The sequence below is a fragment of the Ambystoma mexicanum genome, chromosome 4q (assembly GCF_040938575.1).
Source record: "Ambystoma mexicanum isolate Mex_15411 chromosome 4q, UKY_AmexF1_1, whole genome shotgun sequence".
NCBI classification, from domain to species: domain Eukaryota; kingdom Metazoa; phylum Chordata; class Amphibia; order Caudata; family Ambystomatidae; genus Ambystoma; species Ambystoma mexicanum.
The window spans coordinates 686,677,333-686,696,140 of record NC_090928.1 but is presented as its reverse complement, the minus strand read 5'-3'; the positions used below and the strand labels follow the sequence as shown (position 1 = coordinate 686,696,140).

General features: G+C 45.3%; 1 protein-coding gene across 1 annotated transcript in view; it reads left to right on the top strand.

Annotated features, from left to right (window-relative positions):
* Positions 1–18,808, top strand: part of TRMT6 (tRNA methyltransferase 6 non-catalytic subunit) — a 652,973-nt gene that overhangs the window by 622,283 nt on the left and 11,882 nt on the right. The window contains exon 10 of the mRNA XM_069608272.1: positions 14,527–14,613. Within this exon, the coding sequence (XP_069464373.1) occupies positions 14,527–14,613 (87 nt within the window). The remainder of the gene's footprint in view (positions 1–14,526; positions 14,614–18,808) is intronic.

The window sequence follows — 18,808 nt, the reverse complement described above, 5'->3', positions numbered from 1 at the left end:
TGCTCTGCTAAATTCGGTGTAAACCAGTCTTTGGCAAGCGTTGCGGCAAGACTTTCTCTTGTCATGTGAATGGGGTAATGAAGCTGTTCTAGCGCTACTTTTAGAAGGGCGACAGGCATTACTGGTTTACCAGTGCTGTCTTGCCTCCAGAATCTGTCTGAGGGGTTTAAAGAACACCCTCAACGCTTCCACTGATTTTTCTCCTCCTGAGGTGCCTCCCCCTGGAGCTCCATTAACTGAGACTGCCCCATAATATTATAGGCTTCTGGTGTGGCTTGCACTACCATCATACGTTCATGGGTTTGTGCCGCACCCACGTCCATGATTGTTTCAGTCTTGGATGGCATACGTTTGGCTTCCGTGTCTGCTTCATGATTCCCAATTGACACAAAATCTGTCCCTTTGGTATGAGCGGTGCATTTTACGACCGCTATGCCCACTGGGAGTTGTAGTGCTTTTATCAGCCTGTCCAATAAGGCTGCGTGCTGCACTGGCATGCCGTCTGCTCGGAGGTAGCCCCTCCATTTCCAGTGTGCTAGGCCTGCATGCACTGTAGACGTCACATAGGTGGAGTCACTGTAAACCGTGACTTCCAGGTCTGCGTGATTCTCCATGGCGAGTATCAGTGCCACTAGTTCTGCAGCCTGTGCCGAATAATGAGATGGTTATTCGTGCACTGACAAGTACTTGGAACTCTCCATTCGCCAGTTGTTGGATCACGGCCACGCCTGTATACCTTTGCCCGTCCTCTTGGTCAATCCTCGAAGACTCGTCAATAAAGACGATCTCTCCACTTGGCAGGACATTTTCCTTTATCCTGGGGATCTCATCATAGTATTCTTCATAGTTCGCACAGTCATGCACAGGTTCTCCCTCTGTGACTGGATCAGCAATAAACCTAGCAGGGTTCACCGTTTTACATCGCACTATTTTGATCGATGGATTGGAGATAATCACCTCGTAGGCTGATGCTCTCTGAGAAGTCAGCGTGCCCTTTGGCTTCTCTAGTATGGTGAATAGAGTGTTCAACATATAGTGTCGTGGAGCACCCCATCACAATGTATGCCGCCTTCTCAATGGCAAACGTAGCAGCAGCTAGATTTTGTTCGCATGGGAAGTGGCCCTTCATAACTGGGTCCACACTCCCGCTGTAATATGCTAGGGGTTTATATCCCAGCGAGGTTCGCTGAGCGAGCACTGCCGTCATAAAATTGCCATCAGTATGAGAAAACAGATAGAATTCCTCAGCATAATTAGGAATCCCTAGGACCGGGGCCTTACAAATTGCCCCCTTGGGTTCTGTGAACCCTTTCTCCATTTCTTCATTCCATTCAATTTCTTCTCTCGTCGCCTGATCTTTTTTAAGGGCCTGCAACCAAGGGTTTGGTATACAAGCTGTAGTCAAAGACCCATGCACTGACATAGTTGCACAGGCCTAGGAGGCTTTGCATTTGCTTTATCGTGCACGGCTTGGCCGTGTTCATAATAGCCTCAGCCCTTTCAGGAGTTACCTTTTTTCCTTCATGAGGGATCAGTTGCCCTATGTACAGCAACTCCTGTTGGCAGTACTGCAATTTGTCCTTGTCCACTTTGTATCCCTTTTCAGCTAATATAGTCAATAGCTGGACAGAGTAATGTCGGCATTGCTCTTCAGTGATGCTGCAGATTAGAATGTCATCTACATACTGCAAAACAACACTGTCCACCGCAATATTGCATAGGTCCATTTGCAAGACTCTGTTGAAAATAGATGGAGACTTGCTATACCCCTGTGGCAACCTCGTACTTTTCAGGCGCATCTATCTGAAAGTAAATGAGGTCAGGTCTTGTGAGTCACGTTGCAATGGAATTGAGAAAAATTAATTTTTCAGATCGATCACTGTGAAGTATCTCACTTCAGTGGGTATATTGCACAAAATTGTGGATGGATTAGGGACTAGAGGGAACTCGGCTTCGGCTATGTCGTTCAATGCTCGTAAATCCTGGCTTAAACGCCAGGACCCTCCCTTAGATTTCTTGACAGGGTAAATCACTGTGTTGCATGGTGATTCTGACGTCACCAGGATGCCCTGTTCCATCATGGCAGAGATTGTCTTTGCGATCCCTTCCTCCGCTTCCCTGGACATGGGATACTGTCGTGCCTGGGGCAGAATTGCTCCTGGTTTCAATTTAATTTTTACTTCGCCAGCCCCCCTCAGGAGACCTACATCATAGGGCCCTGTAGTCCATACCTTGGCAGGCACTAGGGCCATATCGTCATTGAAATATTTCGGGCGTACCAGCGCTAACATCATCCTCTGCGGCACCTCCCGCTTGATCATTTTGACCCAAAATATGAGACTCACTTCCACCCGTGTCTCTTCTAGGCCAGGGTGTTCTTCGAACAGATCATCATCGGTGACGCCAGTCACTCGATACCCTTCTTCGATGGCGACAATTGCACACCATGGTCTACCCTCGTCGTCATATCCTTCAACTAACACTATCCTTCCTCGCACTGCGGCAGATTGTATTATTAAGGGAAATACTTGTCCCTCCTCTTCGTGCATGGGTATTCTTTGCCTAAATAGAAACTCATCAGGGGTTCTCATCGGTTTATCTCCGAGGCCTGGCAATCCCTCCATAAGCACTCGTACACCATATGCAAAAACTTCTGGCTCCAGTGGTATAGCTCTCGTAGCTGCACGTCCAGAGTATGCTCTGATAATTTCGCATACGTTTGCATAATGCATTCCTGGGGTGGTGCACACTATGCCATCCTCAGTGAACGAGATGGTCATATTCAACTTTCTCATCAAGTCCCGACCCATGATATTCACCGGGGACTGACGAGAATACAATAAAGGTACATTCATGTTGCACTCTCCCTCTGAGTCTGGGAGTACATCAGTAAATGGAACTCTGCTATGAGCTCCAGTAAAACTCTGGATATCTATGGCCTCACCGGACAAGGAGAACTTGCCTTCTCGTATGCTCGAGCGCGTTGCACCTGTGTCAACTAAGAAGGAATACTCTTTCCCCCCTATGGTGATATTTACCCTAGGTTCCCTGTTAGGGTCTGGTGTCACTGACAGGATAGAACACATCAGAGTTCCCTGTGAGCCGTCCTATTTCATGTATAAGTTTGGTCCACTGTATACCTGTGGGTTTCACCCACCGGAATTGGTGCCCTGAGCCACTTGCGGCAGTGTCTGTTGGGGTTGTCCCTGTGGTATATTCCCCATGTTCTGTGGCTGGACCATTTGCTGTGCACTTTGCTGCAAGCCAAGTTTCCGTTGGGAAACTGCTTCACATTACCTGCTGCTGCACGGTATAGTTTTGTGCACTGCCCTGTTGTGGGGTAGCAGGTTGATTCACCATGCCTGCCCCCAACCCTTGGTTGTTCTGCCACATGCTTTGGCTTCTGCACATGCACACCACGTGTCCTGTCACTCCACACAGCCAACACACTGGCGGTGGTCGGGCCATCTGTCCATCTGGCATAGTCGGACTGGCCATCGGTGCGTTCTGGATACCATTTTGAACATTCTGTAAACCTCCTTGGTTACCTCGAAATCCTCCCTGATTGCTCTGCCATCCTCTTCCTCCAAATCCCCTTCCTCTCGGGTAATATCCCGCGTTACTCTGATTGTTTTGTGGCGGGTTAGAAGCACGTTGTGCACTCGAGTCAGCTGGACTTGTTAGCATGGCTCCCTCGAGAGCATAGTTTGAGAGCTTCCTTTGCACTAGCTTCGCCTCTTCTCCCTTACGCGTTGCCTCTTTCTTCCGATTCTTTTCTTGCAACAGCCTACAGTAATGTGCAATTGTCAACTGGATCTCGGCCCACGGTTTAGCTTCTATTCCTACCAATTTTTTTAGCTGTTTTTGAACCGGTTCTGGTAACCCTTGGCACAATATATGATAGAATACAGGGATCGATTTCGTCCAAGTCTCATGCGTTTCGAGCACCCACGCGTCTTGAAAATTCTGCATATAAAGCAACAGATCATCTGACTTTCATTTTTCGCGTAATTATAGCTCCCATATCAGATGTGTCTGGATATAGCCTACGCAGCGCTTTCCACACTGCTGTTCTACAATTGTTAAATGGCGCTCCATCATGAGAGGTGTTAGTTATGGTTACCCTAGGGTAGCCTGCCCTTTTCCATACATCATCTGCTCTTTCTCAGAGTACAGCAATTAGGAGACCCTTGATGTCCCCTATGGCTAGGGTGCCACCCCCCGCCATTTTCTCTAACTCATGTATCCACTTTCCGGCTCCCGATGTCGGCATTGGAAGCTTATTTTTAAGATTCTCTCGGTCCATGTGTGGCCATGGAATATATTGCGGTCTTGCTCCCCCCTTTTCTAACAGTGGGAATTGAAAGGCACACTCCTCCTTTTCCTTCTCCATACCTCCTCGGTCTCTCGCCAGGGTGGCGTTCCCGCCTTGCCGTCTACCTGGCAATGCCCTTAACCTATCTGTATAGGCAGGTGCTGCCGCCCCCCTCTGACCGTGGGGTGCTTCTTCATGTCGGCTGGACTGTCCAGCGGACTTCGGTGTCCTACTTGTGGACCCACTAGCATCTGACCATCGTACCTCTCGGTTCCCTGGGAGCCACTTTTCGCACAGTCTCCCTTCGCCATGTGCCACTTCCTCCGCTTCCCCATCGGAGTCTGACTCTGAGTACTCCCAGTTTACACAACTTCTTGCATCATCTTTGTTCTGCCCAACTGCTAATCTATCTAGGGAACGTCCCCTGCTCCCACTACTTCGGGTGACATCTTCAGTGTCATATAGCTGAGTGCTCTCTAAGCGCTCATCTTCCCTTGGGAGATTCGTTCCAGTCCCATCTCATCATATATTTTATCTATCGCTTCCCCGATGCTTCTGGTGTTGAAGTCATCATCAATAACTGTCCCGCTTGTACATGGTACCGCATCGCGTGCAGGGAAGAACTCTTCTGTCTTCCCAGTCTACAACAGGATTGGGTTTTTTCACTTCCCATTGCAAATATTCTAAATCTCGTGCCCTTTGCCTGCGTTTACGCTCCGCTTCCTCATCCATTTCTCTTCGCTTCCTCTCTAGCCTTATCTACTTCCCTCATCCGTTCATTCCTATGTTCCCTTGCCCTTCTACTTTCCTCCTCTTCTTTCTTCACTTTCCTTTCGTGCACCCTCCTTTCTTCCTCCAACTTTAGCATGTTCTGCCTGTACTTTTCATAGGCTGCATATTGCGTGCGACTGAGCGGTATACCTTGCTCTTCGCAATATAGTTGTTCTCGCCTCAACCTATCCTTCTTTCTTGCCCTCTCGTTTCTTATGTCCACTTATTTCTCCCTTTCCTTTCTTTGCGCCTCATCAGACCGTTCACTCGGCCTTGCACCATCACTTCCTTTTCCATCTAACTTCAACAGTATCTGCCCTCCCATCCATTCGTCCTTTGTAAATGTTAACTCATCGTTTCCTTTCCGCTTCTTTCCCTCTCTCTCTCTATCGAGAGGTGCACTTGTTTGTGCCTGGTCCTTTCTTTCCTTACCTCGCCTCTTTGTTCCATGGGACTGTGGAGGCCAAGTCAATTTCCTGTTCCTTCTCCTTCGACTCGTCACTGCTACACGCAGGTGACTCATATGCAGGGTTGCTATAACCTGTGGCTGCTTTAAGTTCTCTTAGCGGGTAAAGACCCTCCGACTTACTTCCCTCAACAACTGGTTCCGGCAGGGCAGGTGGCGCGGTAGGCGTCTCATCCCCTTCCGTACATACATTTAATATCCAGTCTGCGGGGGGTTCTTATTCCTTACTTGTTCAAACATTTTCCAAAGCTCGAGAACAGCAAGGCGTTTCTCAAGCTTCTTTCCGCTATATGTGGCATGTAAGAAGGTGGTCATGTGCTGTAAGACAGCCTTAGACAATGACCCATTCTGGGGCCAAGGCATAAACATTTTATTTGCGGTGCCCTTAACCCACTCCTGGCTGTATTTCTTCAGCTTTGCTGCATGTTTGGGCAACTGTTTGCACAAATGTGCAAGTGGGGTAACCTCCTCCATTCTTTCTTTTGTCACCAACAATATTCACACAGATTTTCAACTTTTTCGCTATTATGAGCGAGCACCACATACGCAAGCTCCAATCCAACTTTTCTGCAAAACTTTATACCAGCAGTTTTACTCAAAACACATCAATTCAGTGGCGATTCCCTCTCATTTTCAGAATCGCGTTAAGCAAAAATACATTGCCATCAATTTATAACACAATAATTCCACATTCAGCATACACAGGACATATAGGACAGACGCTTGACAGACTAGCAATTAAACATGAGGCAGCCATTGAAACTATAGACTATGTATTCCGTTGGGAAACTGCTTCACATTACCACTACTTGACCATGCTGAAAGAAATGCTGACAGTAACTTTGGAAAACAATGTCTTCATATTTGACAAAAGATACTTTAAGCAGAAACAAGGAGTGGCCATGGGCGTTAAATATGCACCGGCTCTTGCAAACCTCTTCATGAGTACATTTGAAGACAAATATGTCTATAAGGACGCAATTGCTCAAGATAAAATTGTGATGTGGACAAGATTTATCGATATTTTACTCATCTGGAATGGGAGTGACCAAGAATTATGTGAATTCAGAAATCGTCTCAATAACAACACAGAAGGGATTTTCCTCTCAGGACCATCTAGTAATACCAGCCTCGATTTCCTAGATCTTACAATATATGTGATGGATGGTAAATTAATAACCAAAACATTCCGAAAAACTACTGAGGCAAATTCAACCCTATTTGCTACAAGTTGCCACCAAAAAACAGTAATCAATAACATACCAAAAGGTGAATTTGCGAGAGCCAGAAGAAATTGCGGCAGCACCAGTGATTTTAAAGAGGAATTTGACCTTTTGAAACACAGATTCCATAAAAGAGGCTACAAAAAGAAATTCATAGACCTGGCACATGCAAAAGTTGATCCTATGAACAGGGATACAACCCTATTACAGAACTGCAAACGACCAGAGGAACCTAATAAAGTCAGCTTTATTACAACTTTCTCGCATGACAATTTTGAAATTAGAAAAATCTTGAACAAGAACTGGCATTTGCTCCAACTTGATGACCACCTCAAAGATCATATTGATGATAAACCCAAATTAATTTTCAAAAAAGCTAGATCTTTGAGAAATATTCTTAGCCCATCGCTACTCCCAAATTTGCCCAAAACTAATGTAGACTCCTGGTTACCAAGGACACCCACAGGATTCAGGAAATGTGGATCTTGTGGTATGTGTAAATTAGCACATCAGAAGACAGAGACTTTTTCAGACTCAAGAGGGACAACCTTCATGATCAAAGATACCATCAACTGTCGCAGTAAATACATTGTGTATGCCATTATATGCACATGTGCGCGCATATATATTGGGAGCGCATATATATTGGGAGTACCATAAGAGAACTTAGATACAGAATATGTGAACATATATATGCCATGAGTAAATCTGACTCAACATTACCCCTTGCACTACACTGGCAAACCAACCATCAATTGGACGACAAAATGAATGTGAGGTTTATTGGACTAAGGCAGGCTTCTTTGGGCGAAAGAGGCGGGAATAGAGAAGTCCTCCTTCGTCAGATGGAAGCTCGTATAATTTGTAAATTCAGAGCGACTGAATTTGGCCTGAACCAGGACCATGAGATGGCATATTTTCTCTAAGAACTTTTTATTGAAACTGTCTCAATTGACTCATAACTTGCATTAGAACTTTCATTTTTGTTGACCAATACTCACTATACCTTAACTGGTTTTGATTTCCCCTATTGTGTAGCTTAATTTGGCGTAACAATTATTATCAATGACAATTTACTGGAGAATGATGTGTGATTAGATACTTCTGAATTATCCAATACTTGAATCATATATAACTAGGGCATGTGTCCGGTCTACCCCACTGATCGACTATCCTTTCTTCATGTATGCCCTTTTATCACTGGCCACATGGCTGATTACAGCCATCTGGTCCTGTGATACACAGCGACTGGAAAGTAACTGTGCGCAACTCTAACATAACAGGTTTGCACAACTCGTAAAAATATTTAATGAGTTATGAATCAAATTTCTTAATTTCTGTAACATTAAGGTAATAAAAAGAAATAACCTTAACCCCATGAGAACCTTGCGAAACATTCCATATCTCTGAAGTAACTTCATTTTTACAAGAACTACAAACATGGCGCTAGTTACGTTTGCCTGACTTCATGGACAGGACTCGATAGAAACAGTGGTAGGACTAGGGTTGCCAAGACAACTTTTTGTAAATTCAGGAGAGGTAGCATTGCAGACTAGCAGAGACGTCAGGACACTGTGTGCATAGCTGAAGGAAAGCTGCAGCATTTATCCTTCCTTTATCCCGCTGGCCGTTAAACTAGATACCTCAATTTCATGCTTACGAACGCTGCCCGTCGAACGGCTGTATTTCCAACCACGCTGGTGCCGTGATTAGATTACATACAGCTCTAACCATACGAGTGCATGTACATCATTGATGGCTGTTGCACGGCAACAGAATAGAAAATGATTTCCCGCTTTCAAAATAATTAGAATGTTCCGTGCTTAGATGATGCACGGCAACAAAAATAGGAAATGATGTTCCGTTTCTAAAATAAATAGAATGGCTCTATAGCGCATGCAAATATTGGTAAATCAGCTATTCTACCGTGCCCGGTTTCTTATCCGGTGTCTGCACAGATTTATTATTTTTAATCCCCTATTTAGAACCTGTAACATGTTGGGCTAATTTCTAAATTTCAGCACCAAACTGACCGGGTGACGAAATCTAATTCAGCATCCTTCCGCTAGCATGTTTACCTAACTCATATATATATTCTTACGCGAATGCTATTTTGGAAACGCAATATTATCATTTATCATTTATAAATAACGCGATGTGGCCGCACTTAATGATATACGGGTACCTGGAAACCTATATGTTTCTGCAACCACTATGTACCTTGGATCATTTATTTACATAACACGATGCGGCGGACTTTAATGATATGCGGGCGCATTGAAACTTTCTCATATACACATGTTTCTGCAACCACCATATATCTTCGTGACATCTTGGTATGCTCTCAAAACATGGGGATTTATCCCATGACTTACTGTGCTACCGACTGAAACTCGTGATTTGGAATGGAGGTAAGGCCTCCATGGGCACAATTCCATACCACTTATTTAAAGGATACTTGACATTGTGTTTATTAGACTTAAAGACCCAATTAAGAGTGTCTACTAATGGTTTGTTTTTATCTTTTTGGGACCCACATTTTTCCATTTTTTATTTTCGACTATCTGTTCTTTTTCCACTTACCTTCAACTTCCTCCCCGTCCCCTCTCCCTATTTTTCTGTGATTACACTTTAATTTGCTCATTTGATCTCATGAACTGCTTTGATATTTGTTCTACCGTTCACTATGATGTTTGGAAATGTGTACTTCATGAACTATTTGCAGTTCTGTTATCAGCCCTTAGTGTGTCGAAACATGTGTTATCCAAAAGGGCACCATAACTATTAAAAGATTTTGTGAATTATCAATACCACTGTGGTGCAGTTCCTTAGTGAGGAGCATTTTTCTTTAACAGTTTTCTCAAGGGGTGGGGGTCAGAAGCCCCTTTCTGCCCCACACCAACTGCGACACCATCTTGAACTGTCAACACTAACCAGGCGCACGGAAAAGTTCTTGGTTGGTACAAAACAAAACCCCACCTTTGTGGCCTTGCTTGACAGACTAGACGGACACCAGCTGGTCATACGTATACCTGCCTTCTAATCACTACCCTGTCATGGGATTTGAACGAACCCCATTCTTACGTCTTTAAACGTAAGCGTAGCATAATGTCCCCCCTCTGTGGGCTCTGGGTTCACGTTCCTTCTGACCACTCTTTAAAGCGCAGGAACAAGGTGAATTTTACAGTTTCCTCTCGGGTGACTCCCCCCCCCCCCCCCCCGTAATTCCTTACAGTTTTTTTCTCGGGTGCACCCAGGTATTCCTTACAGTTTTTTCTCGGGTGCCCCACCGGTATTCCTTAGTTTTTTTCTTGGGTGCCCCCCCGGTGGTATTCCTTACAGTTTTTTCTCGGGTGCCCCCCCGGTATTCCTTAGTTTTTTTCTCGGGTGCCCCCTGGTATTCCTTTGTTTTTTCTCGGGTGCCCCCCCGGTATTCCTTACTTTTTTCTCGGGTGTCCCCCCCGCCCGTTATTCCTTACAGTTTTTTTCTCGGGTGCCCCCCGGTATTTTTCCCAATTACTTCAGGTGCCCGGGTTTCTACCCTCTATATCTACAGTCTTTCCTACTTTTAACTGTATTATTCTTCTCCACCACCCTCCGTTACCTTTCCCCTTCTTACTCGAAGGCCTATAAGACCTTTGCCAGGATAACGAGTTTCGTTGTTTTCACTCACCGATCGCCTCTTTTCCTCTCTGGAACTTCAGGATCACCGCCCCTTCCTCTTCCTGCTTTTATGGTTTTCGTTCCGATCCGCTGCCCGTGGGAATGAGAAGGGTTATGTTTGGAAAGGCGGGTTCCTTCAGACCCACTGCAGAATTTTTGGGAATAATTACACTATCGTTGTCCACGGGGAGCTTCTCAGCCTACTCAGCCGGAATAGCGAAAGGACTTGTGATGTAACCGAAGGCCCAGAGTTACTTTGTGCCGTTGGTCTAATAGTGTCTTATACTATATCAATCGATAATCGATGGCCGAAACCATCCTCGCGCTACCAAGTGTTGACGAGGAGAGGAAATTGCTGACTGGCCCATTGGTCAGTACTTGCCCTCGAAAACGAGTAATGCAAGATAGCTGCACCGTGTAAGGACAGAGTGCAGGATTCACATACTCCAGCAAGATTCAATAATCGGGACTCACTAAATTGGCAAAGGGAAGTCTGTTTAATGATACATACATCAGCAGATGGAAATCAGTAGCATCTCGAACACCTGCCTCACCCCGACTTCGCCGAACTTTAGTCAAACAGCCTCTTTTATGGGCAAAATCCGTCATTATTGACATCTAATTATACAAAAAATCATCATGCAAAATAATTGGTTGGGAAAGGTAACTTAAGTATAGGTGCTATATCTGTATATGGAAATAACGCGATTGGATAACCCGCTACAACACACGTGATTGACGTCACTACAAGTACGACGTCTCATTGGTTACAGTGTCTATAGGACCCTAGATTACATGGTCCCTTGTGATTGGGCAAGTTACACCCCTAAACATAAATCTCCATTTTAATTAGCAGCATGCAGAATAGACACCCAGGTGCCTAGTGTCCCATGATTCACCCTTCCTCCCTTCCATCAATCAGTGTTTTAGGGCTATGTGTCAATTAGTTGGCTGGGTATGGCCTCAGATCTTTAGTCTCTTATCAGGAAAGGTTATGGCACCGTCGGGTTCTGGATGACATCAAGCGGTGGTACATCTTCACGCCTGTCTGGTCACGTGCTGGTCCACCGTGAATCTGCTTCAGTTTCCAACCTTTTTTGCCTTTAATTCTGTGTGCGCTTGGCCACCTGCATGGGCCTCTCTTATCTTGACCTTCACGGGCATGTTGGTATGCTCTGAAGTTGGAGCCTTGTGAGCTCATGCTCACCTCCCCTTCTCTGGTTGACCTCGATTTCCCCGGCATGAGCCTCTTTGTTAAGTTTCGATCCCGCTCCTTTCCTCAGCTTGGGCCTGGATATGAACCTTGGCCAGTCAGGTCTTGGCCGCCTGAGTGTACTTCTGCTTTTACAAAATGGAGTCGCACTTGTACATTGTGCTGTGTTGAGGTAGACATATGGTTGGCGCTTGCCGCTCTATTCTTCGACTGAGCATTGCAGGCATTATCGACTTCTTAGCATCTTGCATTTCAAGCTTATTTACACATGTTCAACAGGGTGGTTGCTTCCATCTCGTCTCGTAGCACCATTCCCTTGTATTTTAACAGTGTCTCTCCCCTGTATCCGTTATAATTATCCTTGTAGTTACTAGTACTGGCATACGTGCTATCAGTAGCCAATTCTGTTTGTTCTCGGGGCTGCTCGGGCCCTTGGTTTATTTCCATTGGCCTTCCATTAAGGCTTTAGGGGTCTCCTCGTGGACTTTGTGCAGTTATTCCTCATTTCGCATCAGCGGCTGGTACGGTGGTCTGATAGGGTATTGTGCTGCCCAGGGTTGTCGTGTTATGGCTGCTTCAACCGGTACCAATCTCCTTATGTACATGGGGCAGAGTCCCAGTGCGGCTCTCTGTTGGTTCATTTGCTCCTCATACGTCCCGTACCTCGGCGAGTACCTTACTGGCAACTCGCAATGGGGGGCAGGGGTGCAGGTCATATCTGGGACCTCCTCTACATGCCAACAGTACACCACTCCTCTCACTATCCTACTCCCTCTTCACCTTACTAACCCTTCCCACCTTCTCGTTTACAGATCCACCAGAGTGCCTGGGGACCAATTCCGTTGGTGACAGTGCACTATATAAGCACCTTTTAACATAACATAACTTGGAAAGTATGCCCTTATAGCGTCACTGTGTTAATTGCTAAACCTAGAAGATATGCCTAAAGCGTCACTGTGCTAAAATTGAACTTAGAAAGTGTGCCTAATAGTGTCATTGTGTTAAAGTTGAACTTAGAAAGTGTGCCTAATAGTGTCACTGTGCTAAAGTTGAACTTAGAAAGTGTGCCCTAAAGCGTTACTGTGTTAAAGCCGAATCTAGAAGGTTTTCCCAACATCATTGAGTGTGCCCTAATAACGTCACTGTGGTAAAGCTGAACTTAGAAACGTGCCCTAATAGCATCACTGTGCTAATGTTGAATCTAGACGCTATTCCAAAATCATTGTGTTCCCAATAGTGTCACTTCGTTAAAGTTGAACTTTGAAGTATGCCCTAATAGCGTCACTGTAGTAGAAATGAATTTAGTAGGTATTCCCAACATTCACTGAGTGTACCTGGTCGCATACACCTTTCTGATTACCACAAAATCCCACTATTACGCTTACTCTCTATACACCATCATTCAACTAGAACACAGCAGTACTATGACACATTCGCTATAGCTGTTCTCATACTAACATTACCCATCAAACTACCCATCATCCTTCTAAAACAGATAGCTAGCACACACTGGCTAGCTTAGGCGTCTCCTCATGCCTAACGCAGCCATAACTCAGTCTGAATGTCCACCATCCAGACTGAACACATTCAATTGATCTCCTCAGCACCACACCTACCGTTAAGAAGCAGCTATCGTGTAACAACCACACCTGGTGTTCTCTCTCTCAGTTCCCGAGGGCGTTCAACCTACCAGCGCCTTGAGATCATACCAATGGTACATAAGGCGCTATACAAATGCAAAATAACATATAACATAGTCCTTTGTGTAACTACTTGTACTGCTCACATTCACTCTTGAGATAAGCCTGGCTGCTCAGCTCGCTACCCTCAAACTGTGTGGTACAGACTTATACCAAAGGTTGGTCTTGCTTACACCTGTAGTCCTAATTGTGTGTGGTGGTCCCAGAGGGTACTGCATGCAATTCTGCCTAACAACCGGTAGCCTGAGGGACTCGCCAGTGCTTCCTAAATAAAATGAGGTAAGTAGGTGAGTGAGGTCAAAACACCTCCCTTGCCAAAAATGGGTTTGAATCATGCAAACCGTCGGCAGATATGCTGGGGGTCTAATTACAAGCAATGTAAAATCTACAAAATGAAAAATCTCACTTAAAATACTAAAAACACATGCTCACAACTGTATTTTCTTTATTTGTCCTCTTTATTTGTCCTTCAAAAGATCATATGACATAAGAGCTCCTTTGAAGGCCTAGGACTTTTTGTTGAATACTCGGTAATGTAATGAAGAGGGGAAAAATTAGGAATCCTCTATGCGCTTGCCAGTAATAGTCTTTATAATGAGCCCAACTCTTTCACATCAGTCCTAGATTACATCCCCTGCCACCTGCCCACTACTTTGTTGTTACTGCATGCTTGGGCTTACTCCTGGAAAGAAACAGAGCAGGTGTATTTGTAGAGCGCATGTTCACCCACAGGGACATCTTGGCGCTATTGACGGATAAGATGATTATTGTTACCCAACTTAATGGTGCTCATTTTATCGACCTCAGAAAGATGAAGGGCTGAGTGGACCTGCCGGGATTCGAACCTGTGACCATGAGGTCAAACAAAGGCCCCTCTAGTTGATGCATTGGTCCACTGAACCACAGACCCGGCTCATGCAGGCAGACGTAATGTCTTTGAAGAGGCAAAGTAGTATTTGGTGTAACAAAGATTAAAACTAAGCAATCGAAGCTCAAGGTTGCTATCTTGCACACAGTGAAAAGTAACGTTTCATAATAAAAAATGTCTGTGCTTTGTTTGCACAATCATTTTTTTTCTTTGAGTGTGTTTTGTTGTTGGAGGCTAGCAGCTGCATGTGTTTGTGTATAAGGAATGCTTTCTGAGCTTCATTGATTGACATTGTATTTCTTTCTAGCCTTTACTAGATTGTTACACAAAACTGCGTGAAAAAGGAGGCGTGATTAATCTCAAACTGTCTGAAACCTGGTTAAGAAATTATCAGGTAAGCAAGTGAACTGTTGGAAATAGCTAGTTTATTTGTCTTTCTGTGGCAAGTGTAGACCCATTTGTTTCATTCACACAGAAGATTCACGTGATGGGTTTCATTACTTCTTTTTTAACATTGCAAAACAAATGGATTACTGTTTATATAAATAGTAAAGCATCTTTTCGAAAATGCAGCAGTAGCTAAACTAATTTTACTAATATGTAGAATGTGTCCGGGTGTTTGTTTATCAATGCTAATAAATCACTTTCATTAAGGAACAGATTTTTCATTTTGTTGTGAGAAAGCAACCTTTAGATTTAATATTATTATTTTATTTTAAAAGAAACGTCAACGAGAGAAAACGTCAATATACTCTGACAACTGAGAGTTATAATCGGCCTTCTATGAAGAGACTGGTCTACACCGGACATCTGTGCGCTGGTTGAGTCAGTGCTGCTTTCCCATACCTTCCTGGCTAGTCCCATATTTTGCATATGGATGCCAGTTTGTCCACTCCCATTTGCCATAGCACCCTCCTCTGCTACCGGAATCTCTTGTCGTACTACATTGATATTCCAAAACACCCTGCATCTACTCATGAAATGGCTTAGCTGAACATGGAATCGTATCTTCCTGCTCATCCTGATGTTTGAAATAATCCCCCTTTCCAGGATCTCGTTGACCATGGATTCTTGAGGCCGCAGAGTGATAGCAGCGACACTGAAAGTGGGTCTGCCAGTAAATGTGTTGGACCCAGTATAGACAACACCTGAGACACTGGCGTAGGCCACAAAGGGAATGCTGCTATTGAGGGATAAACTGGTGAAGATGCCTCTACTTTAATGCCAGTGAGGTCATGAGCCGTTAAAACTCGCCAATGATTGATTTTGCCCCGGACCGTTAGAGGGAACAGATCCCTTGGTGAGTGCCCGTTCTGCACAAGATGTCAATAGGCATTCTCCCATAGTAAGTTATAATATTGTTGAATGGCAAGTTAATAGCAGGAATCGGCTAGTACAACCTCACTGAAGTTAAAGGTGTCTAATATAATTGGGGGTGAATGGATCCTGCCCATGACTAAACCTGCAGAAGAAGGATTCTTAACTCTGTGCATGGGTCATCCAGACGGTCCTTTGCAGAGGCATCAGTCAAAATTAACTCCAGACATTCAATGCTTCGCTTGTCGACTGGCCACCGATCACCCTTGACGTTCCCGGACTATCCTGTAGTTTCCCCCATTTTGCGAACAACCCTTATATGCTACACAGAGAAGTGGAGTTCAGCACGTTCCCGTCCCTCAAAAAGCCCTGCACATCCATCAGGGGAAATACTGACTAGTCCAGTGTGAGGGGAAGTTTGTGGTGAGCGCTGGTCGAATTCAAAGTGCCACTCAAGGCATATGTCTCTGGTATTATCCTCTTTGCTGGCTTTCAGCATTGATATGTAATCTCGGGGTGATGCCTGGTGCTAGGCGTTGGGAAAGATTTCTCTTAGCAACGTTCCCTCTATAGTTTCCTATGGAAGGGAAGAAAAGCCTCGAGCTTCACTTCCGTTGCCTTTTGATCATTGTTATGGGGAAACTGATTAGTCCTTCAGACTATCTGTACTGTGAAACGTTCTTCCCTTTTTTTTTGTTGTTTTTTTTGTTTTTTTACTTCTTGTACTACTTGTACTTTTTAACATTGCACACAGCATTTTACAGTGCAGTGGGGATACTTTTGTATCACCCTAGCTTTTTACACTTAGGATTTCTGGCTACTTTCATATGTGCCTAAAGACAAGCTGCCGGTAGCAAATACATTGCCACCACTTTTGCATAATTGTTAGTGTGCACATTCGTGTTTACCGCTTCTGGCTACTAAACCTGGTTAGTGCTCTAAAATGGACTTGTCACAAGATGTTCACTTACTACTTTGGCCATATTGTTGTTCGGCCGCCTTCCTGCCTTACCAGGTCAGGAAATCCCCTATAAGGTCATGCACTTGCCTGGTAAAGCTGATGCTTTTGCAGGTTAGTGAGGCCTTTGTGTGTATGTGTTGCCCAGTAAGGAGGTTGGACTGTGTAGTCCAGTCCACATCCTTGGCACCAGAGAGTCTGGTTGTGGGACAAATGTGAAACCAGTAGTTGTCTCTAATTGGACAACTACTGGCTGTTTGAATGGGGCAGACCCCTTACCACTGGTGGGCTTGGACTTGATTCAAGCTCAGATTCTGGATATGAAGAGGACCTCTGCAGCCATTTCTTTAGATATTTGTTGGAGCCAAGAATCCCTTGAAGAGCAGCTTTCTGAAGATCCGAAGAATACTCCTTAAGTGGCCCAACATCCCTTCCAGTAGCCATTCCGATGAAGCCCTGCTCCTCTGCTTGTTCCCCCGAAGAACCTGAGCAGTGCTTCAACCCTTGAACTAGTGGGATCTCCAAGTCTCAATGCCTTCTCAATGATCCTGTCGTTCTGAGCCTTTAGAAGTGTCCCTGGACTGCCCAGTGGACTGACCAGCTCTCCTGTGTGCTATCTCGCAGCAGTGTCGCTGTTGTATGTTCATGTAATGAACTTCGGTAGTCCGGAGCTTGTGCCACTAGCAGCCTTCACCCCAAATTTTAGCTTTCCATCTTTGCAGGACCGTGTCCTGGAAAATCTGCTCTCACCACACCTGGAAAGACGCCACCTGTGCGCGGAGACTGTTGCTGGAAACTCACCTTCCTCCAACCTGTGAAGTGTATTGAAGAGGTCTGCATCAGTGGTTCTTGCATTTCTTCAGTTCACTTTATTAACTATAAATAAACGATAGCCATCCAGTCACAAATAACAGATATCTACACAAAATGAATGATTAAAACATAATAAATAAGTACCAGAGACAATTTGATGAGAGTTAAAATGACGCTAAACATATATGTACATTTTGGGCGCATACTCTTGTGCTACAGTTCCATATACATACATACATACACTATTTATTCCTTGGCTTCGGATAATACAATTTCTGATGTTTGTTAATCTGCTTAGAATCACATGCTGTGCATAGGTCCGACATCCAGTGGTCACTGCGGAGCATTGCATTTTGTTTTTCGTAGTCGAAAAAGGGGACGTCGACAAGGCGTGTCTGTAACACTATCCCTATAGTGACGTGCGTTGTACCCACAATCCCTAGCGTCGAGGTCCCTCAGATTGTTTTTTTCCGCCCAGCTTCTGGTCGGCTTACGCGGAGCTCCTAGAGAGACATTGCAAATACTTACTACGGACCTCGGTCCTTAATTATACTTATTATATTGTTAAAGATCCCTCCCCTCGATGTTAGCTGTGAAGCTGTTTCTCCGCCGAGCAAGTTTTCGACGGAGGGGAAGAGACGGAGGAGATCCTTCGGCGCTGCTGAACACGTGGCCTGGCCTCGCCGGCCAACATACAGTAGGGAGAGTGGGGGTTCGAACTTTTATCTTCTCTTTGAGAATGTCTTTCTTTCTCCCCTATCTTTCCCTTGGGGTTGTTATCACCAGTTATTATTGCCTCAGCTATGGAGAGGACACCTTTTAAGTTTTGCCCACGCTGTAGGGGCAAATACACTTGGAAGGACAAACACAAGCTCTGTAATCATTGCTTGCCCCTCGATCATAAGGAGGACAGCTGCGCGGCCTGTAAGCTCTTGAAACCAAGAACTCTTAAAGAACGAAAAGTTAAGAGGTGGGCGGACTACGCTATGTCGAAGTCAGTTTCCTCACCCGCCGCCGCTGTTACAGAAAGTGACGAGGAGGGTGATAACTCGACGTCCGTTACGGAAGTCATTAACCCCCAGAAGGAGCGCTGGCGCTCCTCGAAGTCCGTCCCCGGCCCCGACGGGCTCGGCTCACGCCCTGCTTATGGGGATGAACACCCCGGCGACAAGGACGCACATAGACCCCATAGGCCTAAGCACACAACCCACGGCTCTTCTTCGTCGAAGACGAAGAATCCATCAGCGCCGAAGGGGATGCAGGGCACTCCGGCATCTACCTCAGACCGTAAGGGTCTCAAGCCCCACCCGCAAACGCAGCCGCGACCAGCGATTGGGCTTTCATCAAACACGGGCGCTACCTCAAAATCATCCGACGTAACGCTCAATAGAGCGGCCGTCGAGGAACAACGCGTAACGCAGGCAACGTCGACACCAGAGCCCTCTACTGACAAACTCGTTGTCGAGAGCCTGGCGAGAATTGTTTCCGAAGACAAACGTAA